This window comes from Pneumocystis carinii, assembly GCF_001477545.1.
Source record: "Pneumocystis carinii B80 chromosome Unknown supercont1.10, whole genome shotgun sequence".
Lineage (NCBI taxonomy): Eukaryota > Fungi > Ascomycota > Pneumocystomycetes > Pneumocystales > Pneumocystaceae > Pneumocystis > Pneumocystis carinii.
The window spans coordinates 225,630-240,364 of NW_017264722.1; the positions used below are offsets into that span (position 1 = coordinate 225,630).

General features: G+C 28.8%; 11 protein-coding genes across 11 annotated transcripts; 7 read left to right on the plus strand and 4 right to left on the minus strand.

Annotated features, from left to right (window-relative positions):
• The first annotated feature begins 103 nt into the window (after positions 1 to 103).
• T552_02336 (hypothetical protein) lies at positions 104 to 979 on the plus strand. Its single transcript, XM_018370881.1, has 5 exons — positions 104 to 200; positions 252 to 305; positions 349 to 515; positions 571 to 632; positions 681 to 979. Exons 1-5 carry the CDS (start codon positions 150 to 152, stop codon positions 935 to 937), a joined length of 591 nt encoding a protein of 196 aa, XP_018225399.1. The 5' UTR covers positions 104 to 149; the 3' UTR covers positions 938 to 979.
• Positions 980 to 1,127: 148 nt separating this feature from the next.
• Positions 1,128 to 2,251, minus strand: T552_02337 (hypothetical protein). The gene is made up of 3 exons (XM_018370882.1): positions 1,967 to 2,251; positions 1,751 to 1,922; positions 1,128 to 1,550 (listed from the first exon to the last, which is right to left on the minus strand). Exons 1-3 carry the CDS (start codon positions 2,203 to 2,205, stop codon positions 1,182 to 1,184), a joined length of 780 nt encoding a protein of 259 aa, XP_018225400.1. The 5' UTR covers positions 2,206 to 2,251; the 3' UTR covers positions 1,128 to 1,181.
• Positions 2,252 to 2,622: 371 nt separating this feature from the next.
• T552_02338 (hypothetical protein) lies at positions 2,623 to 3,121 on the minus strand (the record flags this gene model as incomplete). Its single annotated transcript, XM_018370883.1, has 4 exons — positions 2,623 to 2,642; positions 2,692 to 2,905; positions 2,953 to 3,039; positions 3,080 to 3,121. 3 exons carry the CDS (start codon positions 3,119 to 3,121, stop codon positions 2,717 to 2,719), a joined length of 318 nt encoding a protein of 105 aa, XP_018225401.1. The 3' UTR covers positions 2,623 to 2,642; positions 2,692 to 2,716.
• Positions 3,122 to 3,187: 66 nt separating this feature from the next.
• Positions 3,188 to 4,931, plus strand: T552_02339 (serine-tRNA ligase). The gene is made up of 8 exons (XM_018370884.1): positions 3,188 to 3,366; positions 3,422 to 3,492; positions 3,533 to 3,694; positions 3,741 to 4,043; positions 4,083 to 4,192; positions 4,238 to 4,328; positions 4,370 to 4,738; positions 4,783 to 4,931. The coding sequence occupies exons 1-8, from the start codon at positions 3,234 to 3,236 to the stop codon at positions 4,888 to 4,890; spliced, it is 1,347 nt and encodes a 448-aa protein (XP_018225402.1). The 5' UTR covers positions 3,188 to 3,233; the 3' UTR covers positions 4,891 to 4,931.
• Positions 4,932 to 5,092: 161 nt separating this feature from the next.
• On the plus strand, positions 5,093 to 6,086 carry T552_02340 (RdgB/HAM1 family non-canonical purine NTP pyrophosphatase; the record flags this gene model as incomplete). Its single annotated transcript, XM_018370885.1, has 9 exons — positions 5,093 to 5,250; positions 5,295 to 5,359; positions 5,407 to 5,480; positions 5,525 to 5,556; positions 5,616 to 5,728; positions 5,770 to 5,810; positions 5,851 to 5,866; positions 5,923 to 5,942; positions 5,984 to 6,086. The coding sequence occupies exons 1-9, from the start codon at positions 5,139 to 5,141 to the stop codon at positions 6,084 to 6,086; spliced, it is 576 nt and encodes a 191-aa protein (XP_018225403.1). The 5' UTR covers positions 5,093 to 5,138.
• An 80-nt stretch (positions 6,087 to 6,166) lies between these two features.
• T552_02341 (hypothetical protein) lies at positions 6,167 to 6,797 on the minus strand (the record flags this gene model as incomplete). The annotated part of the gene is made up of 3 exons (XM_018370886.1): positions 6,167 to 6,368; positions 6,415 to 6,560; positions 6,609 to 6,797. 3 exons carry the CDS (start codon positions 6,795 to 6,797, stop codon positions 6,167 to 6,169), a joined length of 537 nt encoding a protein of 178 aa, XP_018225404.1.
• Positions 6,798 to 7,284: 487 nt separating this feature from the next.
• On the minus strand, positions 7,285 to 7,968 carry T552_02342 (hypothetical protein). The gene is made up of 4 exons (XM_018370887.1): positions 7,886 to 7,968; positions 7,672 to 7,843; positions 7,372 to 7,623; positions 7,285 to 7,330 (listed from the first exon to the last, which is right to left on the minus strand). Exons 1-4 carry the CDS (start codon positions 7,920 to 7,922, stop codon positions 7,321 to 7,323), a joined length of 471 nt encoding a protein of 156 aa, XP_018225405.1. The 5' UTR covers positions 7,923 to 7,968; the 3' UTR covers positions 7,285 to 7,320.
• Positions 7,969 to 8,072: 104 nt separating this feature from the next.
• On the plus strand, positions 8,073 to 9,783 carry T552_02343 (hypothetical protein). The gene is made up of 10 exons (XM_018370888.1): positions 8,073 to 8,120; positions 8,173 to 8,312; positions 8,360 to 8,494; positions 8,546 to 8,804; positions 8,848 to 8,967; positions 9,021 to 9,178; positions 9,225 to 9,373; positions 9,414 to 9,513; positions 9,565 to 9,695; positions 9,743 to 9,783. The coding sequence occupies exons 2-9, from the start codon at positions 8,184 to 8,186 to the stop codon at positions 9,688 to 9,690; spliced, it is 1,176 nt and encodes a 391-aa protein (XP_018225406.1). The 5' UTR covers positions 8,073 to 8,120; positions 8,173 to 8,183; the 3' UTR covers positions 9,691 to 9,695; positions 9,743 to 9,783.
• Positions 9,784 to 10,126: 343 nt separating this feature from the next.
• On the plus strand, positions 10,127 to 11,968 carry T552_02344 (hypothetical protein). Its single transcript, XM_018370889.1, has 5 exons — positions 10,127 to 10,908; positions 10,952 to 11,312; positions 11,360 to 11,699; positions 11,745 to 11,868; positions 11,915 to 11,968. Exons 1-5 carry the CDS (start codon positions 10,134 to 10,136, stop codon positions 11,920 to 11,922), a joined length of 1,608 nt encoding a protein of 535 aa, XP_018225407.1. The 5' UTR covers positions 10,127 to 10,133; the 3' UTR covers positions 11,923 to 11,968.
• A 233-nt stretch (positions 11,969 to 12,201) lies between these two features.
• T552_02345 (hypothetical protein) lies at positions 12,202 to 13,446 on the plus strand. Its single transcript, XM_018370890.1, has 8 exons — positions 12,202 to 12,242; positions 12,370 to 12,399; positions 12,450 to 12,493; positions 12,542 to 12,603; positions 12,652 to 12,785; positions 12,834 to 13,010; positions 13,057 to 13,211; positions 13,259 to 13,446. The coding sequence occupies exons 2-8, from the start codon at positions 12,370 to 12,372 to the stop codon at positions 13,398 to 13,400; spliced, it is 744 nt and encodes a 247-aa protein (XP_018225408.1). The 5' UTR covers positions 12,202 to 12,242; the 3' UTR covers positions 13,401 to 13,446.
• Positions 13,447 to 13,529: 83 nt separating this feature from the next.
• Positions 13,530 to 14,625, plus strand: T552_02346 (hypothetical protein; the record flags this gene model as incomplete). Its single annotated transcript, XM_018370891.1, has 6 exons — positions 13,530 to 13,634; positions 13,679 to 13,747; positions 13,789 to 13,869; positions 13,915 to 13,965; positions 14,015 to 14,250; positions 14,301 to 14,625. The coding sequence occupies 6 exons, from the start codon at positions 13,530 to 13,532 to the stop codon at positions 14,623 to 14,625; spliced, it is 867 nt and encodes a 288-aa protein (XP_018225409.1).
• Positions 14,626 to 14,735: the final 110 nt, after the last annotated feature.

The window sequence follows — 14,735 nt, forward strand, 5'->3', positions numbered from 1 at the left end:
CCTAATCAAACACCTATTTAAACGCCTGATTAAACGCCTGTTTAAACTCCTAATTAAGCTCCCCCTAATAAAACTCCTCCTAAAAGTCCTGCTTAGGGTTAGGGTTGTGTTAAATGTCTCTCTTCCTCCGGAAATTGTCCGTCTTTTAAATGTCGTTTCAAGACAAACTTCAAGCTCACGTCTCAAGATTAGACAAAGAAGTAGGCTTTACATTGACATCTTTATACATAATTAATAATAAATAATAATAGCTAAGTCAATATTCATATTTAAATCAGTTTGAACGACAATGGGGCATTAAAAAAGTTTATTTTTATATTTTTATTTGGTTATATTTAGATCAAATAGGTTTATGCGGTTGGTGCTGTAATAGGACTTTATTTTTTCCTTATTTTTATTAATGTTGGCGGTCGTTTTTTATCCAATATATTAGGTTGCATAATTCCTATGTATTATTCAGTCTTGGCTATTGAATCCTCGAATAAGGCTAACAATATACAATGGCTTTCATACTGGTAAGACTAGGGTTAGGGATAGGGTTAGGGATAGGGTTGATTTGAAAAATGATAGGGTTATCTATGGATTTTTGATTTTAATAGAGCATTATGAGCAATCATTGCTTTATTGGCTTCGTAAGAGAGAATAGTTTTATATGATTAAGAAAGATGAAATATTGGTAGCGTTTTATTATTTTTTCAAGTCGATTTTTATTCTTTATTTATCACTTCCTCAGTTTAATGGTGCACAAACTATATATTGGACGTTTTTTCATCCGATTTTTATAAAGTATTGTTCAAAAGCGACTTCTACAACGACACTGGTATCAACGGGGGCACCGACACCAACACCAACGCCGGCAACGACACTTAATGTGTCAGAGGTTAAGGAAGAAGTGACTGCTGCTCTTGATTCAGAATTGCATCCTCATTCTCAATGATATAAAGGTTTTGTTTATTTTTATTTATAGAACCTTTTTTAATAAAATTTTTTGAATAATTTAAGTTTTTATTTTTTTTTCAAGATTAATGCTTTATTGAATTGTTTGTTTTTTATAGAATTATAGATTAAGATGTAAAAAATTGATTGTTGTTTTTATGAATCTTTTATTGATGATGATTTTCTGATAATTTGTGATTTTAAAATTTGAGTTTATATTTGTCCAAATATTATGAATAAATTTATTAAAAAAAAGGTTTTCTCCTTTCTTTTAGTTTCTTATAATAAGCCTTTTTACCTGATGTTTTAATTTCTTGAATTTCTTGATATTTCCTCTTAAAATATTGCCGTTTATCCTGATCTTCTAAAATTTCATCCAAAATGGAATTAGTTTTCTTCTTAGAAAAATCCTCCATAGGTGTATTTAAAACATCATCAATTGTTGTTCCTATTTGAAAGTATTTTGGAGGTTTTTTAGAATTATCTTTTTTATAATGTCTCTTTGGATCTAGAACATTCCTTATTTTTAATATTTGCAATTGTGTTTTTAAAGATTGCGTCAATTCAGGTTTAGGCATATAAAACCAATCTTTTCCTGCTGTTTCTTCCTGTTTCTGATAAACGTTAGTTTCTACTATAAAAAAAAATATTAAACTATAAAATAAATATAAAAATGTCAGTGTAACTATGACTAAAAAGTTTATTCTACATCGCAAACAAATAATTAATAATAATAATTTGAAATATTCGCTTCAAAATTTATTTTTCATCATATTATTCCATATTAAATTAAAACCAATAATAATTAATTTACCTTACGTTTTTCTTTTCTACTTAATAATTCCTCATGCTCAATTACATGATTTACATCATCATAGATCACTTTATAACTTTTTTCAAAAACCAGTGAATTTAATGAACTAACATTTCCAACTGTTGATATATATTTAGGTTCAATATTTTGATGATTTGATAATGCAGTAATACTACATTTTACTAAATTTGATTTAATATTATTAATTTTTTTTACCTATTTCGAATATCTTTAAAATCTTTTGTTTTTTCAGAAACAGGTACTTCTTTTGAAAGTCTTTCAAGATTCTCTTGAGCTTTCTCTAATAAATATTCAATATCTTCTTCAGAATGTGCTTCTAAATTAACGATTTGTGTATTTTTTTTTTCAGATATATTTGAATTATTAAAAGAGTTTAAATGTTCATTTTTCAAGAAATCTTGATTCTTTCTGCAATCTATATCTTGATTTGACATAATTTTGACTTTGGAAATATCTAAATCATTTATTTTTGAGGAAATATTATAGAAATTGTTGGAATCACTAAAAAATATAATATTGTTGTGATTTCAATAAATAAAAAACTGAAATATTTAGATTTTCTCTTAGAAAATGTTTCTAATATCGCTCTTTGTCTTTATCCAATTCTAAAAAGCTTATTATAATTTTTTTAATTTTATATCGTTCATCATACATTTCGAACAAATGGTTTATCTATTTGTAGCCTATTAAACTATTTATTCTTGACTTTATTTTTTCGACTAAAACTATTGTTTATTAACCTTTTGTTTAAAAATAACCCTGCTTTTACTTTTTTTTTTAAAGAAATCCTTTTTTTTTAACATTAAATTTATTAAGTATCCTTTTTTAATAGAAATAACATCCGTTTCACATCTCCTTAATCTATATCTTTCTAAAATATATATTTATTAGCCATTAACTTATAATTTACTGTTTTTTACTACTACTTAATTTTCTCCATAGAAATCAACCAGAAAAAACAAAATACCCCTCAATTAACTTCTCCCTTACATATTCCACTCCATTCTTCCCATATATACCGCTTTTCTCTCTATTTTCAATGTTTTTCTTGTGTTTCATGATTCTTTCAAGTAAATCAGCATTTTTTGGCCAATTCTGCCGGAAAAAAAATACTTCCCAGGGATGTTTCAGTCCCTAATTCACTGTTAAATACTTATAACCCCGAAAATTGCCCTTTTTACCAGAATAATTGGTCCATCTTTTTTCATCCTATAAAACATAAAAAACCACATAGATGCGCCCAGTAACTGAGAAACTGCCCTATAAAACTTATAATATTAGTCATTTATATACGTAAATACCTCTTACCTTGGACGGTGGGTGGAAATGAATCCCTTTTGTATCTCCCATATTTCCCTCTAATATTAGGTCGTCCTGACCTAGCAACGGGTTGCTAGGTCAGGACGACAATAAAAAGTAAAAATTTTAAAATCCCCATTGAGGCCTAAATTTGGCAGAAAACATGCTTGATATTCATTATTTTCTTCTTGAGAAGGGCGGAGAACCCTGGGTTATCAAAAATTCCGAAAAAAAACGAGGAAAATCCGTTGAAATTGTGGATCATATTATTATTTTATATAAGGAGTGGACAATAGGTATAGGAAGGGCCTTTTTCCCGGGTTTAATAGGCTAAATATGGGTTTTTTATAGAGAGATTTAATCTGGATGCGGTTAATAGGGATATGAACCTTTTACAGAAAGAAATATCGTCAAAAATTAAGGTTTTTGGGTGTTAATAATGAAGTCGATTAAGATTTGCAGTTAAAAGAGGATATATCATGTCTAATATTGAAGAAGAAGGATATTGAAGAGAAGAGGAAGCATTTGGAGGCATTGGAGGCGGAAAAACGGTGTATTTTATGGCAAAAGCTGAATACAGTTGGGAATATAGTACATGACTCTGTTCCTGAGAGTCAAAGCGAGGTGAATCTTATTAATTGTATCTGTATTTAAAATGGAAGTATATAAGGAGGATAATGAGGTGATTCGTGTATGGGGACTTGAGGGTACTGTTGAGAGGAAATCATTATCTCACCATGAAGTTTTGATGAGATTGGATGGATATGACCCTGAAAGAGGAGTTAAAGTGGTGGGACATCGTGGGTATTTTCTGAAGGGATATGGAGTGCTTCTTAGTCAGGCATTGATTAATTATTCATTAAATTTTCTTATAGAGCGGGGATATACAGTTTTACAGACGCCGCAGATGATGAATAAGGATATAATGGCTAAGACGGCAGAGCTATGTGATTTTGATGAGCAGCTTTATAAAGTATATGTTTTTTTTGTAAGGAATTTTGTTTATTTTTAGGTGTTAGATGGGAATGATGAAAAATATCTTATTGCGACATCTGAACAACCTATTTCTGCATTTCATTCTGGAGAATGGTTTGAGGATACATCTGATAGACTTCCAATAAGGTGAAATTTTTATTGTAAAATATAGATTGGTGTTTATTTTGTAAGATATGCGGGGATTAGTACATGTTATAGGAGAGAATCAGGTGCTCATGGAAAGGATACATGGGGAATCTTTAGAGTTCATCAATTTGAAAAGGTATTTTTCTTTATTATTATTTTTTAATTAATAAAATTTAGGTTGAACAATTTTTGATTACTTCTCCAGAATCTTCTTGGGTTTTATTTGAAGAGATGATCAATATTGCAGAGGAATTTTATAAATCTTTGAATATTCCTTATAGAATTGTTTCCATTGTTTCTGGTGCTTTAAATAATGCTGCATCAAAAAAATATGATCTGGAAGCATGGTTTCCATTTCAAGGTGAATATAAGGAATTAGTGAGTTGTTCCAATTGCACAGATTATCAATCTAGAAGTCTTGAAATTCGATATGGAACTAAACGTTCAGGAGACAAAGAAAAGAAATATGTACATTGTTTAAATTCTACTTTATGTGCAGTTACAAGAGCATTATGTTGTATATTGGAAAATTTTCAAACTTCAGATGTAATTTATGTATTTATTTTTTATTATTGATTAATGTTTTATAGGGCATAAATATTCCTGAACCTTTACAAGTTTATATGGGAGGGAAAACTTTTATTCCTTTTGTTAAAGATTTACCTAATAACAAAATTTGTCAAAAAGATCTCTCTTAAATACAATTTTTTTATAAAGCGAATACATTTTAATATCTTTTATGAAATACGTATTTTTATTCTTTAAAAATATGGTTTATTTATAAAACATGTTTAATAGCTTAATCTTTAACTTTATAGTTATTTTTATATAATATGTATTTTTTTATAATATATAAGAGTTTTGTATGTAATTTTACTGTCAATATAGTTTAGTAATGGTTAAAAAATGCAAGAATTAGGTAAAAATAGTAGAAATATATATTTGTATGAGTCAAATTTTGATTTATACAGCTATTGTTACAGGAAATATAAAAAAGCTTAAAGAAATTAAAGAAATTCTTGGAACAACTGTAAAATTAACTCATGTTTCTTTAGATTGTATATTTTTATAAAATAAGCTTGAAAATATTAATTTGTTAAAGTGCCAGAAATACAAGGAGAAATACATGAAATAGTATTAGATAAATGTAAAAAGGCTGTGGATATTGTATATTTTAAAAAATAATAATAATAATTACCTTAATATCCTATCAGGTTAAAAAACCGGTAATTATTGAGGACACTAGCCTTTTTTTTACATCATTTAATGGACTTCCTGGACCATATATGTAAGTGTTAGATGAAGATCTTGTTTTTTTTCGAATTGATATAGTAAATGGTTTTTATCAAGTGTTGGATTAGATGGTATATATATAGATAGATAAATTATATATCCGGAATAATGGTAGCTGATAATACACAAGGACTAGTGCGTCTTTTAGAAGCCTTTCCTGATAAAACAGCAGAAGCTATATGCTTATTTGCATATTGTAAAGGTCCTGGAGATACTGTTCATATTTTTGAAGGAAAAACATTGGTATTTTTGAAACCGAAATAAATCCTATTTATCCATTTTAGGGAACTATTGTACCTGCTCGTGGTCCAACTGTGTTTGGATGGTATATTGAATGTATATCTATATTAATTAATCATTTGTAGGGATGCTATCTTTCAGGTAATGATAAATCATTTAATGGCCTTGATTGATCTGATTCTTTCCAATCATAATAGCCACTTGATTATGATCAAACGTAAGGTGTATGTTATAGAGAAATCAGTTGTAATATTTTAGATATGCTGAAATGGATCAAACATTGAAACATAAGATCAGTCATCGAAGTAAAGCTTTAACAAAGCTTTCCGAATTTTTGAAACATGCCAACAATGATGTATAAAGGAAATATTGTAAAGATAAGCGTTTTTTTGTTATTGAACAAATTCATATAATTGTCTACAATAATAAATCCTCGGTTTTTCATTGTTTATTTTGAGAATTATGTGGTTTCCACTGTTGAATCCATGTGCTAATTTGTTTTATATTCTCTTCCACTTGATCTAATGTATCACTTGTTAACACTATCACTCGTTCTACTCCAAATGATGTAATAGCCTCTTCTAATACAACTTCCATGATTTCTGCTTGATTATTTTCTTGTATTTTCTCAAGACTATATTTTCTGTTTATATATTATTTTTAACATTATATATAAACATTATATTTACCTTTCAACTAGACGATCCCAAAGTATTGTATGATTTGTACGTAAAACTACAACTAGATCTATCCAATCTATAGGAAAAAGACTACAAGTATGCCAATCAATCACAACTCCACCACACATTATATCTAGTTTTAATTGTTCTAAAAGCTATAGAAAAAATATTAAAAAATAATTGATAAAAGTCTTTATATAAACTTTTTTTTCATCAACAATATAAGCATCCCAAAACTCATCTTTTCCTTCATGGCAATTCTTTTTTTGAACAATATCTCCAACTAACAAATGATTAAGAGAATGAAGTTTACAAAGTCGTTGTGCATGTGTTGTTTTTCCTGTACCAGGTGTTCCACAAAGAAGAATATTTGGACGATGTCGAAATGTCATAGATAAACTAATAATATATGGTTCAAATGTATCTCTTAATTCCAAAGATTCTCATATACAAATGTTCACTTTTTAGTTATCAAATTTATCGATAAATATGTCTGTCTGAAATTCAAATATATATAATCCAGAGATATTACATATTAAATTTAATATGTAAAACCTTTCATATAAATTTCATATGATAATGTAAGATACCCATTTGATACATATGTCCTATCTATTTTAAAGTCTTTTAAATCATTTTTGTTGAAAAATATAGTAAATATCTCCATGCAAAAATAGTCATGTAACCATTCACATATATATATCATTCATATTGCACTCATTCATATTGTACTCATTCATATATATATCATTCAATAGTCTAATCCTTCTGTAATATAAAATTTGCTGATTTAGACATATATATATAACGTATTATGTCGTCTCATTAAAAAATACACAAATAACCCACCTTTCCTTCCATACATCTATAACTACCTATTCTTTACCTATATATACCCTTTTTTTCCCTCAATTCTTAGAATTCACTGCTCTTCATTAACTAAACCCTATATTCTTCTAATTTTACCTCAATGACCTTATAAATTGATCTAATGTTCGCTCAAAAAGCTCCACATTCACATCATCCTTCGGACATTCCATATTTCCAAGCGGATTCTTGACCACATATTCCACATATAAACTTATATAGATCTGCTGTAAAACATACAGCAAATTACCACAATTTGGATCCGTTATTAATATAAATCGTATACGACTTGCCGTTTCATAATAATGAAGCTTATATTCTTGCGTTTTATACGATATAAATATTTCATCCCTATTTATTCCTCAATATATTACTCATTATTCTCTAATCTCCACCGACGGTCCTGCAAGCTTTTTACTCATTTTTTGCAGCGAATAAAGCACTCCAAATAAAAGTTTAGCTTCATCTTCTATATTTAATACATCTCTACGTCTTCCAACTAGCGGTATCTCTGTATTTTCTATATTATCTGCTGATCCTTTGTTCCATGCCTTATAATAAATACATTTGCCTATAAAACTATTAGAAAATACGTAAAAAACTCCTTTCTTACAGGTTCTATTAAAAATAAGCAGTTTATATATTGTCATTAGGCCTTTTAGTGGAGAATTGGGTGGTTTTATATGGAGGTAGGTTTATATGGAGGTAGGTTGAGGTAATCGGGGAGGTCGAGGGTAGGAGTGCGTCCAGAAGGCCAACGTCAAAAATAAGTAAGAAGGGCTTATAGTGGATAAAACGAGGAGAAATCGAGGAATTGAGTATATATATGTAATTGTGTGTGTTTTAAGGTATGTATAGGTTTTTTTTTGGAGAAAAAAGGCTAAAAAATGGGGAAATTAGAGAGGTTTTTGATGACAAATAATGGATCGGAGAAAAGCAAAGAAAAGACATGGAGACGATCGTCTTCAGCGTCGGATGAACATATATTATTATTGAGGGATGGATGGAGAGGGTTTGGATCTTTTAAATCGTTTTTAAAGGTTTATTTTTGGTGAAAAAATGGGATAGAAAATATGAAATATTATAGGAGGAATTGGAAGTATTTTTTGGAGACGATGATAGTACTAGAATGGTCAGTAAATACGATATTAGGGAGGAGATTGGTCATGGATCGTTTGGATCGGTAAATCGGTGTATTGATGTGTTAACAGGGAAAGAATATGTGGGAGAGATTATGATTTAATATATAGTTAGAAGATTTATTGAAATGTAGGCAATTAAGGAGTTTTCTAAAGTACAATTGAGAAAGGTTTATGGAAATTCACGATTATCGCATTCTAGATGTGAATCAGATTCATTTATATATAATAATGATATTTCGTTATACAGACATATAAAAAATAATTATGAGGAGAATAATCCATTTTTCTATATTAGGAAGGAGATAGATATTATGAAAAAGATAAATCATAGGAATATAGTTAATATGATTGATGCTTTAGATGATCCTAATGGAGATTCGTTGTATATAGGTAAAATGGAAGATTTATATATGATTATAAATGATGAATAAAGTTTTGGAAATGTGTGAAAAAGGAGTACTTATGGATTTGGGAATGAATAAAACGGCTACACCGTATAGTGAAACAGAATGTCGAAAATGGTTTCGTGATTTGATGTTAGGTGTTGAATATCGTATGTATTATTTTTATTTGAATGAATGTTTTTTTTATTGGTATTTTTTTCAGTTCATGCAAATGGAATATGTCATTGTGATATTAAACCTGAGAATTTGTTATTATCCAAAGATGGGACATTGAAAATAACTGATTTCAGTATTTCAAAAATGTTTACTAGAGATGATTCATTTAGAAAAATTAAAGGAACACCTGCATTTATGGCTCCTGTAAATTCTTTATTTTTCTTTTTTTTTGTTATAACTTAATATATAGGAATTATGTTTTTCTGATGGAAATATTGTTTCTGGTAAAGCTGCTGATATATGGTCTATGGGTATTACTCTTTGGTGTTTAATATTTGGTTGTCTTCCCTTTTATGATTCAGATATTATAAAATTATATAATATGATTAAAACTAAAGAGTATTTTACTTTTTTTTTCTTATATTTCTAATAATTTTAGAATAATAATTCCACAATATGTTGCACCCTCTTTAAAAGATCTATTTCAAAAAATTCTTGAGAAAATTCCTGAAAAAAGGATTAAATTACATGATTTACGTGTATTTTTTTAATTTATTTTCACTTTTTTCTTCTTTTTAACCTATTCAAAGAAACACAATTGGATCACTCAAGACGGTCTTGATCCTTTGATTACTTACGAAGAAAATATATTGGGTTCTACTCAAAATTCTACTTGCAACTTTGATTCTTCTTCACTTTTAAAAAAAAAAAATTAATTTAGGTATTTATACTATCTAAAATAATTTCTTTCTTATTAATCTTATACAGATCTATCCTTTATTCCTTTTTTTACTGTATTTCTTTTCATTTACATATTAGCTTTCTATGGTTTTTATACAACATTTCTTTATTCCCTTTCAAATCATTCAAATTATTATTTACTTGAATCTTGGTTTTCTATTTTCTAATATCCTACGTATTTGTTATATATTTAAACTTATTCTTATTATTTACAGGTGCTACTTTTTCGTACTTAGTTTACTTTTTTGGTTTACACGGTCATTCAACGTCTATTTTTTGTGTAAAAACTTTAAGAAGTTTGGATCAAAAATATGGCCTGAATAAGGGCCTAGAACAGGTCTTTTAGAGGAGGAAGGACTTAGTTTTGGAGGGATTTGGAGAGTTTATAAGGTTAATTAATATATAAAGCGTTGGTTCTATGAAAACAAGAGTTAATATAAGAAACGGGGATAAGAAAATGGAATTTAATGAAGGAAAGATCAAAGAATCCTCTAGTTTAATAGTGGAGAAGGTAATTATGGAGAAAAAAGAGGGTTTATTGCCGGTTATGGAGGTTTCTTTGGAGTCAGTAACACATGTTTCATGTAATGAGAATAAAGAGGAAATAAAAGGGGATTATGAGGAAAGAAATGAAAAGAAAGGGCCTCAGGATGAGGGTAATATGAAAGGAGATGTGTGTATGACGTCATTTGTATCTGCACAATTGAAAAAGGCAACTTTGAAGTTTCATCGTATATTTTCGCCTTTTGAACGGGAAACAGAGGGTCATAAGACTAAAGAAAATGATAAAAACAAGGTTGAGATCAAGGATAAGGATTCTGATATGTTTTTGAAGCAACAGGATATAAGGAAAAATGGATGTAATGAAAAACCGCAAATATCTAATCATAAGAATGAAAATATTTCTGATTTCTTTACACTTTGTTCAGATGGTACTCATTTTCATACATTTCGTAAGGTTTTTCGAGGACATAGGTTTCGTTTTGTATTTCGTGATTTGTTTGGGATTATTAAGAAGAGTCGTGCATATGCTTTAGATAATTCTACACAAAATCATTCGGGTTTTATTAATAGTTGGATTGATAAAATGAAGCCAGAAAGGTCAAATTCGTCTAAGAAGGAAAAGAATCATTTGAATTCTGGCTCTAGTTTGTATGAAAAGTATGGGCATTGTCATGAAATTATAGGAAAAGGTTTTTTTTTTTCTTTACAAAAATAAATATATTAATTTATTAGGTGCCTTTGGTGTTGTACGTATTTCATATAAAGTAGATCCGAAAAATGCATATGCTGAACAGTTTTATGCTGTTAAGGAGTTTCGTAAACGACCTACTGAATCTACAAAAAGATATACAAAACGTCTTACATCTGAATTTTGTATTTCCTCTACATTGAGACATCCTAATGTCATTCATACTCTTGATCTCATACAAGATTCTAAGGGTGATTATTGTGAAGTGATGGAATTTTGTGCTGGCGGCGATTTATATTCTTTAATTTTTTCATCAGGAAAACTCAACATAATAGAAGCCAATTGTTATTTTAAACAGCTAATGCTAGGCGTAGAATATATGCATGAAATGGGGGTTGCACATAGGTTTTTATCATTATTATTCTTATTATTCTTATTTACATTAACTTTAGGGATTTGAAGCCAGAAAATCTTCTTTTAACACATAACGGTGTTTTGAAGATTACTGATTTTGGAAATGGCGAATGCTTTAAAATGGCTTGGGAAAAAAAGGCTCATTTAACATGTGGACTTTGTGGCTCTATCCCATATATTGCGCCTGAAGAATATACTGATAAAGAATTCGATCCTTGTGCCGTTGATATCTGGGCAACCGGTGTTATCTACATGGCAATGCGTACCGGATGCCATTTATGGCGTATTGCAAAAGAAAATGAAGACGAATTTTACAAAAAATATCTTCAAGAAAGAAAAAAACCTTCCGGCTATCTGCCTATCGACTCCTTGCTAGAAGTAAGTGTTTTTTTTTTCTTCTATTTTCATTCCTCATTTTTATAGACAAACTGTAAGAATGTAATATATTCTATCTTGGATCCTTCTCCTGATCGTCGTATTACCGCTAAGTATATACTTCGTTCTGAATGGGTACAACAAATTTTATTATGCAAAGCTGGTCAACTTGGTATCTCTATTCTAACTCTTTATATACACTATCTAACTCTTAATAGGCTTTTAAATCCCCTTATATTATTTCTTTTTTTTAACAATCTTGCTTTTCTTGCATCTCAATTCATTTTATATTTAACTTTTTATTCTTTTAATTATAATTATACATTTGGAATATTCTTTCATATTATCTTATGATTTTCTTGTTTAATATATCTATTTTTGTTTATATTAGCTTCTTAACTTGTATATCGAGATTTCTTAACCTCAACCTTAAGAATAACAGTTGAATATTAAAAATGAGCTGGTATTTGTTTAATATTTGTTAAGATTGTTGTTAATATGTTAAGGTCCGGGTTTAAGAAGGCGGTTAACCGTGCAGGGACTCAAGTAAGAATTGTTAATATATGAAGCAGTAAAATTAGAAAAGATTTATCAGAGATCAAGTGTATCTTTGAATATATTGGACGAAATACTGCATAAAAATCAGATTATTGAGTAGTTCTTATGTATTTAGATGATGATTAAGGCGGGACATGTTGAAAAAGTATATTTTTTAGAGTATTTTGAGGGGATTTTGGTAATATTTATGAATAGACGGTGGACCGTGATTTTGATATGGAAGAACGGCGTTTTCATACGTAGATGACGTGTAGAGAATGGTTAAATAAGGGTCTAATCTTTTTTAGAATGGAACAGGTGGTTTTACGGCTTCAACGGGAAGCAAAGAATTATTTAGATTCTTTGAGATGTATAATATTGAAACGAGGGTTTAAAGCTTGATAATTATGTTTTTTAGCTATGGTTGCATCTCAGCTTGGGATTGTGGAAGCTATGGATGAGTTTTATCCGAATTCATATCATAAGGATCGTGCTAGTAAACATTATAAACAAGTAATGGAAGATTTTGATACAAGAACAATGAAAGAATTAGTAAGTATCGATAAAAATAAGTATTATTGGATATATTTATTTTAAAAGGACGAAATATATCGTTTGACTGTATTGGATCCTATATCTAAGTTTTGTACGTATTTCCCAGAAATCAACGCAGCGATTACCAAGCGAAATCATAAATTGGTTGATTATGATGCGGTTCGCGCAAAGGTTAAGCGTTTAACAGATAAGCCATCGGATGATATTAGGAAGTTACCTATGGTAGAATAATTTAATCATAAAAAATAGATATTAATAGAGAAAAAAGGTTGAAAAAGAAGCAGCACAGGCAAAAGAATTATATACCTCGTTAAATTCACAACTTTTAAAGGAATTGCCATATTTTATTGATTTGCGTGTACCATATTTGGATGCATCATTTGAAGCATTGGTAAAAATACAATTTCAATTTTGTTATGATGGGTAAAAAATTAATTTGAAAAATATATACAAATTTTTAATGGTAATAGATATGATCGCATGTCAAAAGTACAACAGTATTTTGCTTCAAATGTTCGAAATCAATATACAACTGGGGATTTAGATCAAAAAATTGATGATGTACTTCAAAAAGTTAAAAATTTATCTATTGCAGGATTAGGTTCTGCATAGATATGGTTTCATGGGAGATGTTTTATTTAAATAATTAGTTTTGCTTTAGGTTTTCATATATTTGTTTTTAAAAAAATTAGATACGTTTGACTTATAATTATTAGTGATTATATTACCCTCTTTAAAAATATGTTGAAAAGTCTTTTTATATTCTTGTTTCTTGTTTATGTAGACTGTTTTCAATATACTGATAGAATTTTGCTTTCTAAAATTCAAGTACTTACATTTTATAAGGTATTTTGTCTTATCATAGTTATATATGAATAAATAAAATTTAGGAAAAATACACAAAATCTTTGAGATTTAAGCCCTCTCCTCAGATGATATGTGTAGGAGGTGATGCAAAGGTTTTTTATATGAAAAAATGATAATTTCTTATCTTAAAAAGGGTTTATATGAGTTGAATGAGATTCAATGTAGAAATATAGGAAGTGAATATTATACAGAAGATGTTCAATGGAGCTGTTCTGTAAGTTAACATCTTATGAAGACTATGTTTTTCTTAAGGGAATAGTCCATTTTGCCATCATTTTATAAACTTGGAAGAACAAATGTTGTTTGTGAAGTAAAAGGTGGCTTTTATACACAAAATCCTTTTTAATGTCTTTCTATAGGGCTATAGTGGTTCAGATGATAGATACGTTCTTAAAGGAAGCTGTTTTGTAGAATATACACTTCATTTGACAGAAGAAGGGAAAATATATTATAAAAAACAAAGAAATTTCTTTTTTGATACAAAAAAAGACTTGTACACTTATGCTAATATGTTTCTTCACTACTTGATAACGTTTTCAATTGTTTATATTCTTTATTTATTATTGAAAAAGGCTAGAACTGTATTTCAAAATTGGTAAACCTATATAGTTTATATAAAATTTAAAAATAAATGTAAAAAAATAGGCATCCAGGGAACTGGTTTGGTGGTGGTGGCGGTGATTATCCGGGAGGATCACCTCCACCTTATTCAGGGCCATATCATGGTAAAACTTATCAATCATCTAGATCTCCATGGACACCAGGATTTTGGAGTGGTCTCTTAGGAGGAGCTATTCTAAGTCATATGATGCGTGGTTCAAGAGAACGTTATACATATCCTAATGAACCTATTTATCGCAACAGATTTTGGGAAAATGAATATATACATCATGATAATGATACAAGAGATAATACAATTAATTATGAAATGAGAAGATCTACAGGTTTTGGTGGAACAAGACGTCGTTAAATTCTAACTACATTTTTATTTTATTTAAAAATGAATGGATATTATGAATACAAAAAACCGAATCCAAATGTTGCAGCAAAGGATGACTTTAAGTTAGTTTTAAAATATAA

Coding starts and splice junctions, on each gene's coding strand:
- T552_02336 (XM_018370881.1), top strand. CDS start 150: ATGTCGTTTCAAGACAAACTTCAAGCTCACGTCTCAAGATTAGACAAA. Junction 201..251: donor TCTCAAGATTAGACAAAGAA/GTAGGCTTTACA, acceptor AAATAATAATAG/CTAAGTCAATATTCATATTT. Junction 306..348: donor GACAATGGGGCATTAAAAAA/GTTTATTTTTAT, acceptor TAGATCAAATAG/GTTTATGCGGTTGGTGCTGT.
- T552_02337 (XM_018370882.1), bottom strand. CDS start 2,205: ATGTCAAATCAAGATATAGATTGCAGAAAGAATCAAGATTTCTTGAAA. Junction 1,923..1,966: donor TTTAAAGATATTCGAAATAG/GTAAAAAAAATT, acceptor AGTAAAATGTAG/TATTACTGCATTATCAAATC. Junction 1,551..1,750: donor GTAGAAAAGAAAAACGTAAG/GTAAATTAATTA, acceptor AACGTTTATCAG/AAACAGGAAGAAACAGCAGG.
- T552_02339 (XM_018370884.1), top strand. CDS start 3,234: ATGCTTGATATTCATTATTTTCTTCTTGAGAAGGGCGGAGAACCCTGG. Junction 4,044..4,082: donor TTGATGAGCAGCTTTATAAA/GTATATGTTTTT, acceptor GTTTATTTTTAG/GTGTTAGATGGGAATGATGA. Junction 4,329..4,369: donor GAGTTCATCAATTTGAAAAG/GTATTTTTCTTT, acceptor AATAAAATTTAG/GTTGAACAATTTTTGATTAC.
- T552_02342 (XM_018370887.1), bottom strand. CDS start 7,922: ATGACAATATATAAACTGCTTATTTTTAATAGAACCT. Junction 7,844..7,885: donor GCTTATTTTTAATAGAACCT/GTAAGAAAGGAG, acceptor ATAGTTTTATAG/GCAAATGTATTTATTATAAG. Junction 7,624..7,671: donor AGTAAAAAGCTTGCAGGACC/GTCGGTGGAGAT, acceptor AGGAATAAATAG/GGATGAAATATTTATATCGT.
- T552_02343 (XM_018370888.1), top strand. CDS start 8,184: ATGACAAATAATGGATCGGAGAAAAGCAAAGAAAAGACATGGAGACGA. Junction 8,495..8,545: donor TGTTAACAGGGAAAGAATAT/GTGGGAGAGATT, acceptor ATTGAAATGTAG/GCAATTAAGGAGTTTTCTAA. Junction 9,514..9,564: donor TTAAATTACATGATTTACGT/GTATTTTTTTAA, acceptor ACCTATTCAAAG/AAACACAATTGGATCACTCA.
- T552_02344 (XM_018370889.1), top strand. CDS start 10,134: ATGAAAACAAGAGTTAATATAAGAAACGGGGATAAGAAAATGGAATTT. Junction 11,313..11,359: donor GAAATGGGGGTTGCACATAG/GTTTTTATCATT, acceptor CATTAACTTTAG/GGATTTGAAGCCAGAAAATC. Junction 11,700..11,744: donor CTATCGACTCCTTGCTAGAA/GTAAGTGTTTTT, acceptor TCATTTTTATAG/ACAAACTGTAAGAATGTAAT.
- T552_02345 (XM_018370890.1), top strand. CDS start 12,370: ATGATGATTAAGGCGGGACATGTTGAAAAA. Junction 12,604..12,651: donor TTATTTAGATTCTTTGAGAT/GTATAATATTGA, acceptor TATGTTTTTTAG/CTATGGTTGCATCTCAGCTT. Junction 13,212..13,258: donor TTTCAATTTTGTTATGATGG/GTAAAAAATTAA, acceptor TAATGGTAATAG/ATATGATCGCATGTCAAAAG.